At 48.9% G+C, this 15499-nt stretch overlaps 4 protein-coding genes across 4 annotated transcripts; 1 reads left to right on the forward strand and 3 right to left on the reverse strand.

The window, feature by feature from the left end:
• Positions 1–2685: 2685 nt before the first annotated feature.
• P174DRAFT_440278 (von Willebrand and RING finger domain protein) lies at positions 2686–7572 on the reverse strand. The gene is made up of 6 exons (XM_024827019.1): positions 7078–7572; positions 6156–6650; positions 5391–6084; positions 5116–5336; positions 4365–5064; positions 2686–4311 (listed from the first exon to the last, which is right to left on the reverse strand). Exons 1-6 carry the CDS (start codon positions 7196–7198, stop codon positions 3141–3143), a joined length of 3402 nt encoding a protein of 1133 aa, XP_024684274.1. The 5' UTR covers positions 7199–7572; the 3' UTR covers positions 2686–3140.
• A 1250-nt stretch (positions 7573–8822) lies between these two features.
• Positions 8823–9300, reverse strand: P174DRAFT_440280 (uncharacterized protein). Its single transcript, XM_024827020.1, has one exon. It carries the CDS (start codon positions 9247–9249, stop codon positions 9043–9045), a length of 207 nt encoding a protein of 68 aa, XP_024684275.1. The 5' UTR covers positions 9250–9300; the 3' UTR covers positions 8823–9042.
• A 2319-nt stretch (positions 9301–11619) lies between these two features.
• On the reverse strand, positions 11620–12274 carry P174DRAFT_440282 (uncharacterized protein; the record flags this gene model as incomplete). The annotated part of the gene is made up of 2 exons (XM_024827021.1): positions 11788–12274; positions 11620–11733 (listed from the first exon to the last, which is right to left on the reverse strand). A coding segment is annotated over exon 1 (185 nt), but the record flags the coding sequence as incomplete, so codon positions are not given.
• Positions 12275–12676: 402 nt separating this feature from the next.
• Positions 12677–15000, forward strand: P174DRAFT_404559 (glycoside hydrolase family 154 protein). Its single transcript, XM_024824043.1, has 3 exons — positions 12677–13258; positions 13313–13611; positions 13668–15000. Exons 1-3 carry the CDS (start codon positions 12777–12779, stop codon positions 14831–14833), a joined length of 1947 nt encoding a protein of 648 aa, XP_024684277.1. The 5' UTR covers positions 12677–12776; the 3' UTR covers positions 14834–15000.
• Positions 15001–15499: the final 499 nt, after the last annotated feature.

Below are 15499 nucleotides of genomic sequence, written 5' to 3' on the forward strand. Positions count from 1 at the left end.
GTGTGCGATGGTAAAAAGGATTCAAGTGGCGCAGGGCAGGATCGTCCTGATCAGAAAACGGTATACCGGTCTCTCTTCTGAGGCGGTCAATCAGCCCAGCTGTTCACCTGGAGATGACCGTACTTGACTTGTGGAAATGTGCAACGCATAAGCTTAGCACTTGGAAAGTTCAATGACCAAACGGGTTTGCGATGAATATATACTACTATCCACTTGGGATCTTTGCCCCCACAGGTCATGTTGAAACCGACAGAGGACGTAAAGCAAAAGACTGGACATTCAACAAGCAACTTTGCGCGCGGCCGAATCACGTCTCAGATAGTCGTCTCTATCCTTCATTCCCTGTTCCTCTCGATTGTTTTGATACATTGAACTGCGTTTGGGGGCCAATATATCCATCGTTCGTTCAAAGCGCGCGGTACTCTCAGGCTATGGTTTATTCCCCGACACGGTCATGGTGATTTCAAACTTCGGATACGGTTTTCTACACCCTTAGATCAACGCAAAAGACCCAATTGCAAATGTGTCCCGAAACGATCCACCATGGGACCTCTAACGAGAGCCAATCAAACATGCACGGTCCAATCATGTTGTGTAGATCAGCGTATTCAGGCACGGGTTTCATGGGTAGCTCCCTAATAACGCTTCTATCTCAAGTTTAATCTCCCGTATGATATGCGCTTTTGCGGGGAAGCGCCTGAAAGGTCTGCAGGACATCGAATGCTTCTATTCGCGGTGAAACATCTTATCTAGTGTGCGTATAGTTGCAGTGTTTCGGGTAGCAGTCTACAGTGCTCAGTGATACTCTTTCCATACACTGTTTGCGAGGAGGCACCCCACAACTGGTTCTAGTTTCTTGCTTGAATGAAATGTTGTTCATTCATCTCGGCGAGACGCTGTAAAATGAAGGTTCAGAGGCCCTACATAGCAGGATATCTCATTGCATTTTGAGCTAGTCAACTGAGGATCTATTTTTGGACTGTCACGATCCATACAAAGAGCCTAGCGCTAACATAATGAGATGCACAAGAACACTTCTTTAAGCGCCGGTCACCTGGAGTTTATGCTTCATCAAGATATTTTAAGGGTTTGATTCAGGGACGCCTGTCTTTCGTCGAGCCTTGATTCCTTAACATACCATCCTCTTAGTAGTATACGAGTATACGGTGGCAACTCGATGATCTTGCTATGCCAATTGAGTTTGCGCTTGAACTATCCCTATAAGAGGCCCTGCGCAAAAAAGTCCATGATGAGCTCATAAGCACGAGATATTAGGATCGTAATGCAAGCAAGTCTATAAAAAGAAACCCTCTAACCCGACAAATCAACTCACAATGAGATCTGCATATTTAAACGCTGTGGTTAAGAAGCAGCCCAGTCAAATTAATGAAAGACTATTACTGATAAAAGTCCGAGTCGATCTAATTTTGCCCACCCATGGCCTTACACATTTCCCCAGGCGAAACCAGCCAATCCGGGTCCGCGGCTGTATTGGTCGCGGCTGCAGTGTTCTTTTTTTAGGGGTCCGGCTGCACAGTCACCCGGGACTACCGCGGTGACAGGGATCCTGACCCGGGCTATTTTTGGATCATCAACCTCACCTCACCTCTACATGTAGTGGGCATATTACTACACAGGGCCAGATAACCAGTCCATTTAAGAAATAAGAACAGACAGCAAGAAGCAGTGCTTGGGATTTCCCCTCTTCTTGATCGAAGCTTCAATATTTGGTATTACCCATCATCAACGGCACCTCAGGTAGACACCACGAAGTACTCCATATCCTAATACCATCGTGAAAGGAAGGATCCAAGTTGCAACTGCAAGTGCAGAAAGGGCGTAACGCTGCCCGAACCCGATTCAAAGCTAGTCATACCAATCTGCCTCTCTCACTGGCTGAATGAGATATCCTCCCCTGCGCTAGGGGGTCTCTGCTGTCAACCTTGAAACACCCGAATGACCAAGCACAGCAAAGTAGACCACATTGCATGTCAACACAATCTCCATGCGCACCATCAGAAACTCTCCGGTGCATCGCAGACTTCTATTCTTATCCTGCCTATATGCAGGTTAATCATTTAGCACTTGAGATCACCCTGCTTCGGTGCTTCCTTTGGGATAGGTAGTTCTTCACAAAAGTGATAAGTGCTCGGCAATGTGCTGTTATTGGATCATGTCGTTGGCCTGACACGCACGACCATCACTTTGCGTCTAATTTTCTTTCTTGCTCTCACTCAATCAGATCGTAGCTCTGCCGCTTGTCATTTCTCCTGTTTATAGGTTATAGATAATTATAGCATCGTCAGCACCTGCACAGCGCTTCTGTACGACTTGAGAATCCTCAGTGCAATGGAGTACGTGAGCACATACTTGGGCTGAACGGTATGATACAATACAATACATCCTGGTAAATACATGCCCTACATCAACTGTCGAGCTGTCGCGCCTCATTTGATCTCCGACGTGCCGCTCGCATGTTGTAGACCATAATCCTATTCTCTGCCACGTGTCGGCAATGAAGCCTCCCATGAATAGCTGGCTGAATGTCCTCAAGGCTGTCTACTGCAGCAATGAAAACTGACGCCATTCTTCTATACTGACAGAGATGAATAATGAGCAGCTTACGAGTTCATCGGAGGCTTGAAAGTCTTGGGTATTCCACTCGACTATTCAGAGACCTTCCTTACAGACATAAAGTCAAATGCAGGTTATCATGGACACCCAAAAGGTAACCAATTTGAAGAACAAGACCGTAGCCAAAGGTGCGATGAAGAATGACTAACCTCCCACCACTGAGAACGTACAGGTCATCCATATCCAAGATCCCACACCGGCCGCTGACCAAATAACATTATAAAGCATGATTAGGTGATTTATAAACAGGTATATACGTCATAAAAAAAATATCAGATGCAGACAAGGTGATATAAACTCGGGAAATCCGTGGTATCATGCTGCGCCGTCATTCTCGAACAAAGTGGTATCATAACAAGAAAAAGCCTGCCAACTCAGCCGGGTAACCAGAGAGAAGAACGAATATTAGGTAAAAAGGGGGTTGAAAAAGGGGTAACTGAATAATCAAACAGTAGAATAAGGGGAAAGGTAAACCAAGAAGAAGAGAGAATAATCCAAATAACTGACTACTCCTCTGTCAAGGCGTCGTCTCCAGTCTCGCGCCACTCTTTTGACCGCTCAATCAATCGTCGGATTCCCGCGACTCGCTGGGCCCAGTGAGCCTCGGATGGCGTACGATATGTGTAAGCGCGCTGCGACGAGATGACCCCAATGGCCTGTAGAACGGCCTTGCGCGAGTCTCGCCCAAACACGGCAGGATGATTGATCCACTCCATTGCCGACGTCAAGTCCGCATCCAACGCTGTGATGGTCTGTGCGTCGACTGCAGCAACAGGGGCAATAGTTGCAGTATCTGATGTAACAGACGACTGACCCTCGGTGAAGTTGGAGGATCTCGGCGAGGTCGATGTGGGAGTTTCGCCGCGACTTCCGGCATCGCTGAGACTGGCCGGCTTTACAGCACCTGGCGGTAGCGGTGGAAGGCTACCCTTACCGAGACCCTTAAGAATGCTTCGTGTTTCGGTCAAGAGATGCTGTGCGCGGTCATGTTGACCCCGAGTCACAAGTGTCAAGGCTCGGGTCAGCATGTCAGACGTGAGCAACTCCATGCGCCGCTGGACAATGGACGGGTGAGGAGGAATGGGTGGTGTCGAAGGTCTGCCATTCTTGGCTCTCGGATTGGATGGAAGCATGGGCACGGTAAGCAGTGACGGGCGAGGCGAGTGCGTCAGGTGACCATCACGGAGGAGATCACCATAGGTGAGATCCGCCTGGATCAAAGGAACCTCCTCGACGCTCAGCACGCGTTGCTCGTCTGCATCGGAGCCACCTCCGAGAGCTTCCAATCCGGACACCAGGCTTTCCCAAGGATCCTGCGGCATGCTTTCCTGCGTGGAGTTGTCTGGTTGGATGACCAACTGTACCAGCACATCACGCTTGTCGCCAAATCGGAGGTCTCCAAGGGCCGCCTCGGCATCTCTGCCTGTAGCGCGCTTGGTTGTATGGAGAGCCCCGCTAATCTTCACAAATTTGGCAGGCGAACCCTCAGGAAGACGGAGCTTCAGTTTGACGTTCTGATGCGAAGTGGTTTGCAGTGCGCCCAAGCAGCCGGCAACACATTCTCGAAGCATCATCCAATCTTTGACGTACAAGTACGAGCCTTTTGTCCGCGTGGACAACTCGATCATTGTGTCGGGCTTGTGAGTCAGTCCAAGGCCGAACGAGTGAATACTCACTCTGCAAATGGTCAGTCATCTATGCTCTTGATCTCTGGTGATGGAGGAACTCACTTGGCAGCTTCGGCCCTAGACACCACGAAATCGACACTTTCGGGGTCGGAAGTGGACGAGTCGCTGATCAGGAGGATTGTAGAAATGGGGTTGTTGGACTTGCGCTGCATCAGCAAGTCCATTGCAACATTGGCGCCTTCGACAACATCCGCACGAAGGCTCTTCTGTCCGACAGGTCGAATGGAGCTGAGGATTTTGTTCCATCCGCCCCACGACTTGGTGGTCATTCCAACAAGGGGCACGCCGCCACCGCTGGAACCGAAAGTTACCAAGCCCATACGATCTCGGGGTCCGAGATTTTGCACCAGGAACTTGAGTGCGTCTCGCAACAGGGTGATCTTCAGCCCCTGCATGGACGAAGAAACGGGAATAACAACCACAATATCGAGAGGTATGTGGGCACTCAACGTGGGCAGATTATCTGCACCGGTGGTATAATCCGTGATGGCTGTATTGTTAGACCGTCCGGCACCGTAGGATGAGTTAATTGACGCCTGTCGTTTGATCTGGCTGGCCCGGTAGTCCTCCTCCTCAGCTCCAGAATGATCCAGGTCATAGTCAGTGTGTCGGGACAATGCATCAGAGTTATGAAGATCGCGAAGAGCTCGACGCCAGATCTCTAATTCGTTTCGGCTCTGGAAGCGAAGGTAGAAGCAAGGAAGTTCGCTGACTGACAGATTAAGCGTGAGGACAGGTTCATCTATGGTGGTCAGCATCCGATACCCTTATCTCAAAGTCGATCGCAGCTTACCAGGCGACGCTTCAATAGACTTGAGATGCTTCTTGATAAGAATCGAGCCTTTCAGCGAGCTCCGAGTCTTGCGCTTGGACTGGTCATCATACTGATGAGCATTTGTCTTCTTTTCCTTAATACAAATAAGCATCTCTGCGAAAAGATAGCACTCCAGGTCCTGCCATGATTCGCGATCCTTGCCCACTCGCATGTGTCCATGCAAGCGGAGTTTTCCGAACCTGAAGACCAATCAGTATTCGCCAATCAAGAACCTCGTATGGGAGAAAACGTACCGCGAAAATTCAAGACCATGCCAGTTGTCGACCCGCGTTCGCAAGTCCTCAGCGATTTCGTCAAGGTTCTCCTGGGGCTCGTATTGGATGGATCGAGCATCCGCAGTCGGAAAGCGAACCACGCCGCCGTAAGGCTCATCCTGCGGCTGCGACGCACCCGACGAAGTTTGTCGCAAGTCCTCCGAATCCGGATGCCATACTCCCTCAGGAACTTCCACCGTGACCAAGCACGTCAAAGATTGTTGTTGTCTGGACCGGTTGAGTGTGGGGAATTCGCTGCGGATCGTCACCGTGGGGGCGGGGATGGGGTTCTTCATGGGAGCCGCGCGAGGGCTAAGATCGGATTCCATGGCTTGAACGTCATAATCATGTCGCCTGCCGTTGCTCTGCTGCTGAGCATCGTAGTCGCCCGACGATCCTGCAGCACTTCCATTTCTGGAATGCTGTTGCCGTGAGCCTGTGGTCATCCGCTCCACTCGCTCGCGCTCACGATGGCTGCCCGTATTGCCCGTATCGCGGCTATCCCTTCTCGCCCAGATGTCCCGACTGTCGCGATTGTTGTATGACCGGCTTCCCGTCTCGCTGGGTGCTCGCCCACGAGCTGACGGCTGATCCCACGGAGTTGGGGTGGTCAAACCACTGCGCTGCGTGGCTGCATCGCTAGTCACCGAACGTACAATGTTGCTCAATTTTTCTACAACGAGGATGGTCAGTACCCCAGCAGTTGCAATCACTATGCTGTCCGAAGTGCATCTTTTCGCTTACCGATGTCAAGTACATGACCCCCGCGGCTGGTGTCCAGCCCTAATGGGGCATCACAGGTCGGACAATATTGGCCCTCAAACTCCTTGATATACTCGTAGAAACAGGCTTCGTGCGCCACGTGTGTGCAGGAGAACTGGAGGACCCGCTCTCCGCGCAGGGTATGCTCTAGCGGCTCCTCGCATACGGCACATTCACTACCGACAAACGTTCGATCCCTCCGGGTACGGCTACGGTCAACGTCCATCAGCCCCGCCATTGGTCTACCTGATCTAGAGTTGAACGATGCTCGCGAAGAGTTTGTGCCGGCGGTCGACTGCCAGCCCAAGCCAGGATGGTCGGATTGAAGCGACGTGCTAACAGTGGAAGGAGCACGAGATCGAGAAGTGTGCGTTTGACCAGATGCACTGGTTCCCGGCCGATCTGCGTGAGAACGGGAGAATGAACGGAAGCTCCTTAGAGGTGAACGCGAGGGGGACTCTGGCCGGGAGGGGAAATCTGCAGGTCACGCAAAAGGTTGCAGATACTCGTCAGTAAGTGGTAGAAACGGTCCGCTGGCCCGACTTTCAGTAAGGAACCAAATGGCAATAACAACGACGACTGAGGGTCTGGTGATGCCACTATTTTTTGACGGCTTGATTTCTCCGTGTCGAATATAGTTGGGATTGACAACGCAGGAGACAAGAGGATGGAGGGAGGGAAGCAGACGAAGAAGGAAAAAGGGGATTAAAGTTCCGATGTAGTGGGAAATTATACTAGGAAGTCGTATAATTGAGCCAGAAAAAAAAAAAATTAACAATTCAAGGAAGAGTGTGAAGAGATCGAAAAAGAACTGCAAATACGAAGAGAGAGGAAAAAAGAAAACAGAGACAAAAACACCCAAGAGGCTTCTAAGTATTGTAGAAGATAGTAGGGTAGTACTCACGGAGCGGAGATTTCTTTTTGGAGCGACCAAAGAAGCCAAACTCAGACAGATTTAGATGGCCTGAATCGACGTTCCCAGACTTGGAATCCGATCTGGAAGATGGTCGATGATGTTTCCACATGGACCACGGAAAGGAGAGAGGCTATTCCTGGGGAAACAGGAGAATCATGAGCAACCGAGAATGTCAAGTTTCAAGTATCAATAGTTCCTGGTAGCGGTGATGACGGTGGTAGTGCGATTGAGGAGAAGGGGGCGTAGCCAGGTAGGAGAGATTTACTACTTAGGTGAATCAAGTGGGGAGAAGAACCAGAAGAAAGTTAGGAAGAGTGGGGAGAAGAGGAAAGAAAGTCCCGATGAACGGATGGAATCCTTGGAAGAAATTGACCAGGGGTCAGGGAAGACGACAGATAATTGCTTGTAATTGAAGCTTCAGGGATAGAATGATAGGGCTAAGGAGGCAGATGGCAGAGAATTGAGGACAGGGAAGAGATCAAGAGAGACATGTGAGAAAAGAGCGAGAGACTGAGATAGTGATACCATACCTAGCCTTAGAGGATAATAATGTATGATGGCGTAAAAGGGTTAGGACCAGGAAAAGCCTGAACCTGGAGATATCCTGGATGGTAAACGACCTTTTTTTGCGACGGTGTCCGGGCCGATGTTCAGGAGGCCGTTGATAGTTGATGGGGCTGAAGATGATGATTGGATCTGAGGGAATGGTCAGAGGGAATGGAAATTTAGTCCATATGGAGTACGTAGTATCAATAATCAGGAATGCGGTAATAAAAAAAAATATGATATGATGAATGGCTGATTACTCCGTAGACATAATCCGATGGGTAGACAGAGAGTCAGAGACAGGAAGAAAGAGGAGGGAAAATGGACTAACTCTGCAGAGGCAGTATGGACTAACGACGGAGGAAGTTCCCAGTTGATCCTTTCCACCATCATCAAAATTCCCAAAAGATTCTAGTTCCGAGCACCAGAGGAAAAGGTACAAAGGTTAAAATCCACCAAGCGAAGGGAACTCGCAATATTTGCCAGTAAAATTGCAGAGAAAGGACGCTGGTGGGGCAGGAAACTGCATGCGAAATTTTCTATGGAAACTCAAAGGAACAGGAAAGCCACGGAACCTGTGAGACTAGGTAGGGTAACAGTGGGTCAACTACTTAGGTACTGGAGAAGGTAGTACTTATCAGGTAAATAATAATACTAGGAGATCATGAGATGCTCATGCACCCCTGACTACAGAGTAGATAAATACTCAATAATGATAATGGTACCTTGGTTCTTCAACTTCTTTGTTGATTATTCTCAAAGAAGTCAGAACAAAGGAAAAAAGAAATTATCACATGTAACTCTTAGTATCATTATACTTTATTTCTATTAGAAAAAGAGCCTATGATGTAATGTCCATGCTGTCTTTTCTGCAGATTTTAATTAATACTTACTACAGTCTGTACAATGCAGGGACTCACATATGCTGCGCCTAGTCGGACCGCGTCACAACAGTCTATGTAACCATGTGAAGATCGTGCACTTCCTAAGCTTAAGGAGCATTGGTCGATGGGAAATTTCAGACAGTCCTCAAAAGCTATTTGTATTAGTCTTTGACTGCTCCGATGACTACGTACTGTGTAGATCAGTGAGGTCTCAACTACCCCTTAAAGTCTTTAGCTTTCTAGATGACCTGCAGGCACATACTCTAATAAACTTGTTAATCCCTAGATTCCCTTGCTTGTCGCATTACTGATTCCAGCGTTTCTGGGAAACTAACATATTTGACTTGTCAGATGTATCAATCAAATCGAAATCCAGTCAAGTCCCGATTCGGGTATTTTCCTAGATACTGCATGTCATTTGCTTCAATGGTCTGCTACGAGTCTACGACGCCCTAATTCGGAAAATAAGCACAGATCAGATTCGAGCGACAGCGATAGATAGAATCTAAGATCTGCACCTAGACTAATACTCTGGACTTCCCCCAAAGATGGAGACCATTGACGGGTCCTCATCAAAGTGACCCGCGAGCTTTTGCACAAAGGAGCAAAGATTGCCACTCGTCCGGGAGCCGACCGTCGATCCCGGAGCGTTTTCTGTCAAGCGCTTGTCATTTGCCTTGCATTCCTGGTTTGTCGACTCATCAATTGTGACTTTATCTAGAATCTCCATCACTTTCTTTTTGATACTACGACATGATGAATTGATGGTGAATGTTACTAGTGGTGCTTGTTTGTGGGGACACAGGGCTACTGGGTGGTCCTCGGGATTGTCTTGCCGCGTAGAAATTGAACACGAAGTGTTGAAGGTTGTTGTAATCTGAACACATATTAACACCTTCGCTACCCTTAAACTTCGGATGTCTTGAGAAGTAAACCCTTGGTCATGGCCTGCTTATCGTCCATTTACAAAATTAGAGCTCCGGCAATACACATCTATCAACATCCAATTGTTATCCATCAACTCAACCATCTGTACTGTACTTCGGAATGCCTGTCCATAATTTAAGGATTATCATAATAGCACCCTGATATCTACCAGGTAAAGGACAAGTAGCATCTTCTATCTACCCCATGCAGACTCTGGGTGCAGAAGGATGCAATTGTGGCTGTTCACTGTTGTTGGCCGGATCCTACCAGCCAAACTGACCACCTCTTCGTTAACCATAATAATCTATAATCTATTCCTCAAAGATCATTTGATTGGTTGAATTAATTAACATTTGGGCCTGATTTGTCGCCTGATGATTGTTTCTTTGACCCTTTGTACATTGGTTATACCGTCCCGAGGTTCGGCAGTTCAATATGGTTCATTGTGGTCGAGAGAATGTCCGAACTATGCAATACTAAGTATCCTATCAAGAGCACCAACTTTGTACGTAGTTACTGCTACTCTAGGTTCCCATTCCCACTTCATATTGTAAGTCAACAATATTGAATATCATTGTAGACAGATGACCGAAGAAAGTATCAAATGCCGACATGTTCGAAGGTTCAGCTTGAACAACGATTAGCTGTTTCATCCAGACACTAGGGAGTAGATCCCAGCTCTCCTCATCGATTAATTAGACAAGCTAACGCACGGTTGAAGTTTGGATGGTACAGTCGCCTTTCCACGTGAGAGGATCCAAAAATCATCCAGGACCCAATGTTCGAGTTCCATTCCATCTGTACTCAGGTGACGGGGTCCAACCAGTTGAAAATTGGGACCGCTCGGGTCGCATCCTACTGGACAAGGCAGAAAGAAGCTCTCCGCGACCGGGGAGCAGGATGATTCCGATCCGCTGTTTGAAGCCATCCAGAAGGAAAATCCACCACTCAGCTTGAGTCATTGGTTTTCATGGTGAGCACCGTCTCTGCTCAACCTTGGAACAGTGCCAGTGGCAACTGGCAACTTCTCCCCCATCTCAAAACTGAGCAATATTATGTATCGTGTCTCAATATTGGGCTGTTGTCGTCTGACTTTATTTGCGGGCAAGGATCATTTGAACCTAACATTGATGGGGACTGTGACGTCTGAGTTTATTCCTCCCTATCTACGGAGTACTCTGTGATTATTATATATCAACGAAGCATTGCCACTGTGTCAGGACGGAATTTCCGGGGAACTTGGCAGACACTGTTAACTGAGGCAACCCACACTGAACTCACACATGAAATCACTCCCTTTGGAGATTAGCACCGCAAAGAAAAATTTCCAGAAAGTACACAGTCTAGTTGGATCCAGAGTCCCAGATAGTAATCCATAGAGTGGTTAACTTGAGCAGTTCTGTGTGTCACAATATATACTAAGCATCATTCACGTTGTACCTATAAGGTAGGTTATAATCCTGTAAATGCATTTATCAGCCATGCCACAAATATCCAAAATCTCAACAGTACGCGGCATCGTACTTGCGTAGATTGTACTTCTTACTTTTTAGAACTGAATCAACTGACTCATGGGACGGTCTGCCTACATTTAGGAAATCTTAGAGCGGATAGTACAGGGTCTCAGTGGACTATTATGAAATCCGCTGCCCTATGGATCGATCCAAGTGTATGAAACGGTCCTGAAACATCCTGCTTTACGAAGAGTCCTTGCAGTCAGTGTACTAATTTCAAATAACTTGATTTGGATGTATCTGACTCTAGTTAATAGATTGACAAACTGCCGTGCTTGTTCCGGATGGTGTATGTTGTTATTCTTACCAATGAAATTAACACAGATTAAGATCTAGGTAAAATATATCTGGCCCAGGGAGTTCAATTCTTCAAGTCCGCTGTACACTCCTCGTCGCAAATCTGATGATACATCCATTTGATCTGTATCACAATAACAGATCAATTGCCGTTGTCTCTTGTTGATGTGACATATCCAACGTGCTTTTGCCATTGTTACAACTCCTAGCAGATCGGTCTCAAATATGAAATACTTAATTCAAAATGCATCCGCCAATTAGCTAGCCATGCTGTGATGCAGGCAGACTCACATATGCACCCTACTCGAAGCCTTGACCATTAGATCAGGACAACGGGTGCAGGTCTGTGGACCGGACTGGATGGCGGTGCAGTATGCATGGTCAAACCCATTCATATTCGTCAGTGCGTGGTCAAGAAGTACAATTGACGATAAAGGGGTAGTCGTCTCTATTCTTCATATTGTAGTTCGACAGATCTTGAGTAATGTGAGTCACATTTCCCAGGGTTGACAGAGTTCTGTTGGCCTGACTGATTTTGGAGCCTCCTACTTATCTCCTGAATCGAGCCTGTTCTGCTCAGTATTCGATCGAGCACCACTTCCGTGGCTCCTCATACAGACCGGACCAGATGGTGCTGACGATAAGCGGCAAGCCGTTCGTACGTCAAGACTTCCTAAAAGTCCATCGCGAGCATATATCTCCTGGTCTGTGTCAATGTTGTTTTCATAAGCCATAGTTCGTCGCATCTTGCGCTCGAGATCTGGTCGGTCTTATTCTGTCAGACCCCTTCAATAAGAGTCAGAAGACTCGATTGCGTATACCCTGCCCAGAGATCAACGTCTCGGACGTTTTGCTTGCTCCTCACTGTTCAAGCAAAGAAGCTGGAGCACAGGTCTCGGCAATCAGATAAACTTCTCCAATTCAGCAGCACGCAAGTGAACATCATACCTATCGTCCGATGCCCTGGTGCTGTACTTGGGGGCACTGCAATGCTTATCTTACCCTTGAACTAGTCCATGGCTAAAGCCTACGGAAGAGTTGTCCGTGAGGATATTAGAATAACTCAAGATCTTTGTTTGTTTCCAAACAGGATGATGCGGACCTCAAGGTAGCCAGACTGATGTCCGTATCCACTTCCACTTCGGCTAAATTGGGCCCCGACTCTACCTTGAGGATCTCTGCACCTCCCATTTAACCATCCAATAACAACCTGCAAAGTGCGAGACACTGTCCTATCCATGGAAGAAGCTTAATCTGCATCAGCGATTTATCCATCACTAAGAGCAGTCAGGCCATTTACCCCTCGAGGTTATCATATCGGACTTCCTTCCGAACCCCGATCGCCATGCCCACAGCCCACCTGCCCCTCCTCAAGGTCATTAGGAAAACAGCCCCATGCAGATGACATATAACCAGGAACTGGCACCCTCAGGTACTGAGACAACGATGCATGCGGTAGTGACGAGACTTTTCTCGAATTATCTTGATCATAAACACCCAAACAGGTCAATCGATCACAATGTCCGTCCACGCCAATGGAAGGACGCCTACCCATGCCTTTAGTCGGTCTCCCTTTCGCACACGCAGCGACTTTCAAGATGCTTGTCGAGCGCTGCTCGATGCGCTCGTCCCGCGCTTCACACCCGGCTGCAGTCGTGTGAAGATCGGCTCGTCAGCGACCCGGTTCGATGAAGGTGGCGCCCAGATCGAGGGTTTTGCACGTCCCCTCTGGGCCCTGGGTTCCTTGCTGGGTGGAGGCTATGACTATGCAGAGGCAGCTCGTTGGCGCGAGGGCTTTATCAGCGGGACTGATCCCGACCATCCGGAGTACTGGGGCGACATTGAGGATATGGATCAGCGCATGGTGGAGATGTGTCCTATCGGGTTTACGTTGGCGGTTGCTCCTCACGTCTTCTGGGATCCGTTGACGGACAAGCAGAAGGAGAATATTGCAAATTGGCTGGCGCAGATAAATGCGCGCGAGATGCCAAATACCAATTGGTAGGTCTTGAATTACAGAACTGTTTGGGGGCTTGTTCTCACCTTATCGTACAGGCTGTGGTTCCGGGTTTTTGCCAACCTTGGTCTGCGGAGGAATAATGCTCCTTACTCGCTTGCTCGTATTGAGGCAGACATGGATCATCTGGATACGTTTCACGTCGACGCAGGCTGGAGTAATGATGGCCCCAAGAGCCATCACCAGATGGATTACTACTCGGGCTCCTTTGCCATTCAATTTCTACAGCTGCTATATGCCAAGTTGGCGGGTGATTTTGACCAACCTCGCGCTGAGAGATACCGTGAGCGTGCGAGGCAATATGCTCAAAACTTTGTCCATTATTTCAGTCCAAATGGTTGGTCTTCCACTTGTTTTTCTGGGAATCTGTTCAGTCATGCTAACTAGGATCAGGCAGTGCTATTCCATTTGGACGATCGATGACGTATCGGTTTGCCATGGTCGGATTCTGGGGTGCACTGGCGTTTGCGGACGTTGAGCTACCTGCTCCGTTGACCTGGGGAGTGGTCAAAGGTATCTTGCTGCGCCATTTCCGTTGGTGGGCTACCCAGGAAGACATCTTCAACAGTGACGGCACGTTGAACCTGGGATACTCCTACGCAAACATGTACTTGACGGAAAACTACAACTCTCCTGGATCTCCTTATTGGTGCTGTCTGTCATTTGTTCCCCTGGTCTTGCCGGAATCGCATCCCTTCTGGGCAGCGCAGGAGGAGCCCTACCCAACTGCCTCCCTTCCGGCCGTCGCAGCCCTTGAACACCCCAAGCACATTATGGTTCATCGTGGTGGACACTGGTTTCTGCTGTCGTCCGGTCAGGCCTGCCATTACCCCCTGAAAGCTACCCAGGCCAAATATGGCAAGTTTGCCTACAGCGCCTCGTTTGGATATTCCGTTCCCACTGGCTCCTATCAGTTAGAACAGCACGCACCAGATAGTATGCTTGCTCTCTCTGACGATGGGGGCGATATCTGGCAGACACGAAGATTGGCACTAGATGCCCGGTTTGAATGGCTTGATGATGTTCCCATGCTCGTGTCCGGCTGGAAGCCGTGGAAGGACGTTGCTGTCGATACGTGGCTCATACCTCCAACCGAGGAGACCGAAAACTGGCACCTTCGTATTCACCGCGTAAGAACAGAGCGCGAACTCTTGGTTAATGAAGGGGCATTTGCAATCTACGGCTGTCGCAGCGACAACGGCCGCATTCTCGGCCCATTCACTCCAGGTTCAACCGAAGGTACCTTGACGGAATCGCGACGGGCGCTCACGGTCTCGTCCGTCGGTGCCGTCGGCATTGTGGAGCTCCAGCCGAATGTGGATCGAGAAGGCAGGATAGTGCTGGCAGATGCCAACTCGAATCTGCTCTACGGTCGTACTCTGCTCCCTTCGCTAGGATCGAAGCTCAGCCCCGGGAGCGACACTTGGTTGGCAACGGCGGTATTCGCCCTGCCAGCTGAAGGCAACGGCGACGACTGGCAGGAGAAATGGCGCGCGAGATGGGAACGGGTTCCAGACATTCCGAGCAAGCTGAAGCAGATCATGGGGCAGCAGGATTGAAAGGGCAAGCGAAGGATCGCGATGGATTACTCCCACCTTCCATAAACTGTCTATCTGCATCACCACAATATCTATCCTTGGGGTAGAATGCGCAAATGAAATTGATTAACAGCAATCGACTGATAAGACAGGCAACTACCAAGACGTGTAGATTACTTTGTTATTCGTATCAACGATGTCCATTTGCCAGGACCGGATGAATGAACGTTTCTGGCTAAATCACCCACTCACTAGCTTCAGCCAAGTGAGCCGACCTGCCGCACTAAAGCAGCTTAGATGCAACCTTTCGCCCCCGAACAAGTCGAATTGATGCTGATCGGCCCCTACTTTCCCGCAAACTTGCTTTCTGCTTTTGTCCTTCCCCTCCGCATTTTTGCTTGGCACATCCTCGCCGTTCCACCATTCGTACCGACCCTTGGCCATCCTTGGTGCTTTCAAATCAGGTGCCATGCGTGACTCGGGGCATCAACCAGCCATCCCCAAGCTGGGATCAAGCTCTAAACGGCTTGGTGAGTCTCAGTCATCTCAGTCATCCCATCTAATTCGTTGTCGGCCCCCACACTACCCCGTCCTCGCAGAGCAAACCACCTTCCCCCGGTTATTTTCCCCCATGCTGACCATCAGCCACCACAGAAAGGACAGGGTCAAAGATCCTGTCTACCGGCT

This window comes from Aspergillus novofumigatus, assembly GCF_002847465.1.
Source record: "Aspergillus novofumigatus IBT 16806 chromosome Unknown P174scaffold_3, whole genome shotgun sequence".
Classification (NCBI taxonomy): domain Eukaryota; kingdom Fungi; phylum Ascomycota; class Eurotiomycetes; order Eurotiales; family Aspergillaceae; genus Aspergillus; species Aspergillus novofumigatus.

What these genes read in the sequence shown, in the direction of transcription:
- P174DRAFT_440278 (XM_024827019.1), bottom strand. Translation starts at nt 7,198, where the DNA reads ATGTGGAAACATCATCGACCATCTTCCAGATCGGATTCCAAGTCTGGG. An exon ending in CATGGTCTTGAATTTTCGCG is followed by an intron (nt 5,337 to 5,390) that starts GTACGTTTTCTC and finishes ATTGGTCTTCAG; the next exon opens with GTTCGGAAAACTCCGCTTGC. An exon ending in GTCTATTGAAGCGTCGCCTG is followed by an intron (nt 5,065 to 5,115) that starts GTAAGCTGCGAT and finishes TGACCACCATAG; the next exon opens with ATGAACCTGTCCTCACGCTT.
- P174DRAFT_440280 (XM_024827020.1), bottom strand. Translation starts at nt 9,249, where the DNA reads ATGGAGATTCTAGATAAAGTCACAATTGATGAGTCGACAAACCAGGAA.
- P174DRAFT_404559 (XM_024824043.1), top strand. Translation starts at nt 12,777, where the DNA reads ATGTCCGTCCACGCCAATGGAAGGACGCCTACCCATGCCTTTAGTCGG. An exon ending in GAGATGCCAAATACCAATTG is followed by an intron (nt 13,259 to 13,312) that starts GTAGGTCTTGAA and finishes CTTATCGTACAG; the next exon opens with GCTGTGGTTCCGGGTTTTTG. An exon ending in CCATTATTTCAGTCCAAATG is followed by an intron (nt 13,612 to 13,667) that starts GTTGGTCTTCCA and finishes AACTAGGATCAG; the next exon opens with GCAGTGCTATTCCATTTGGA.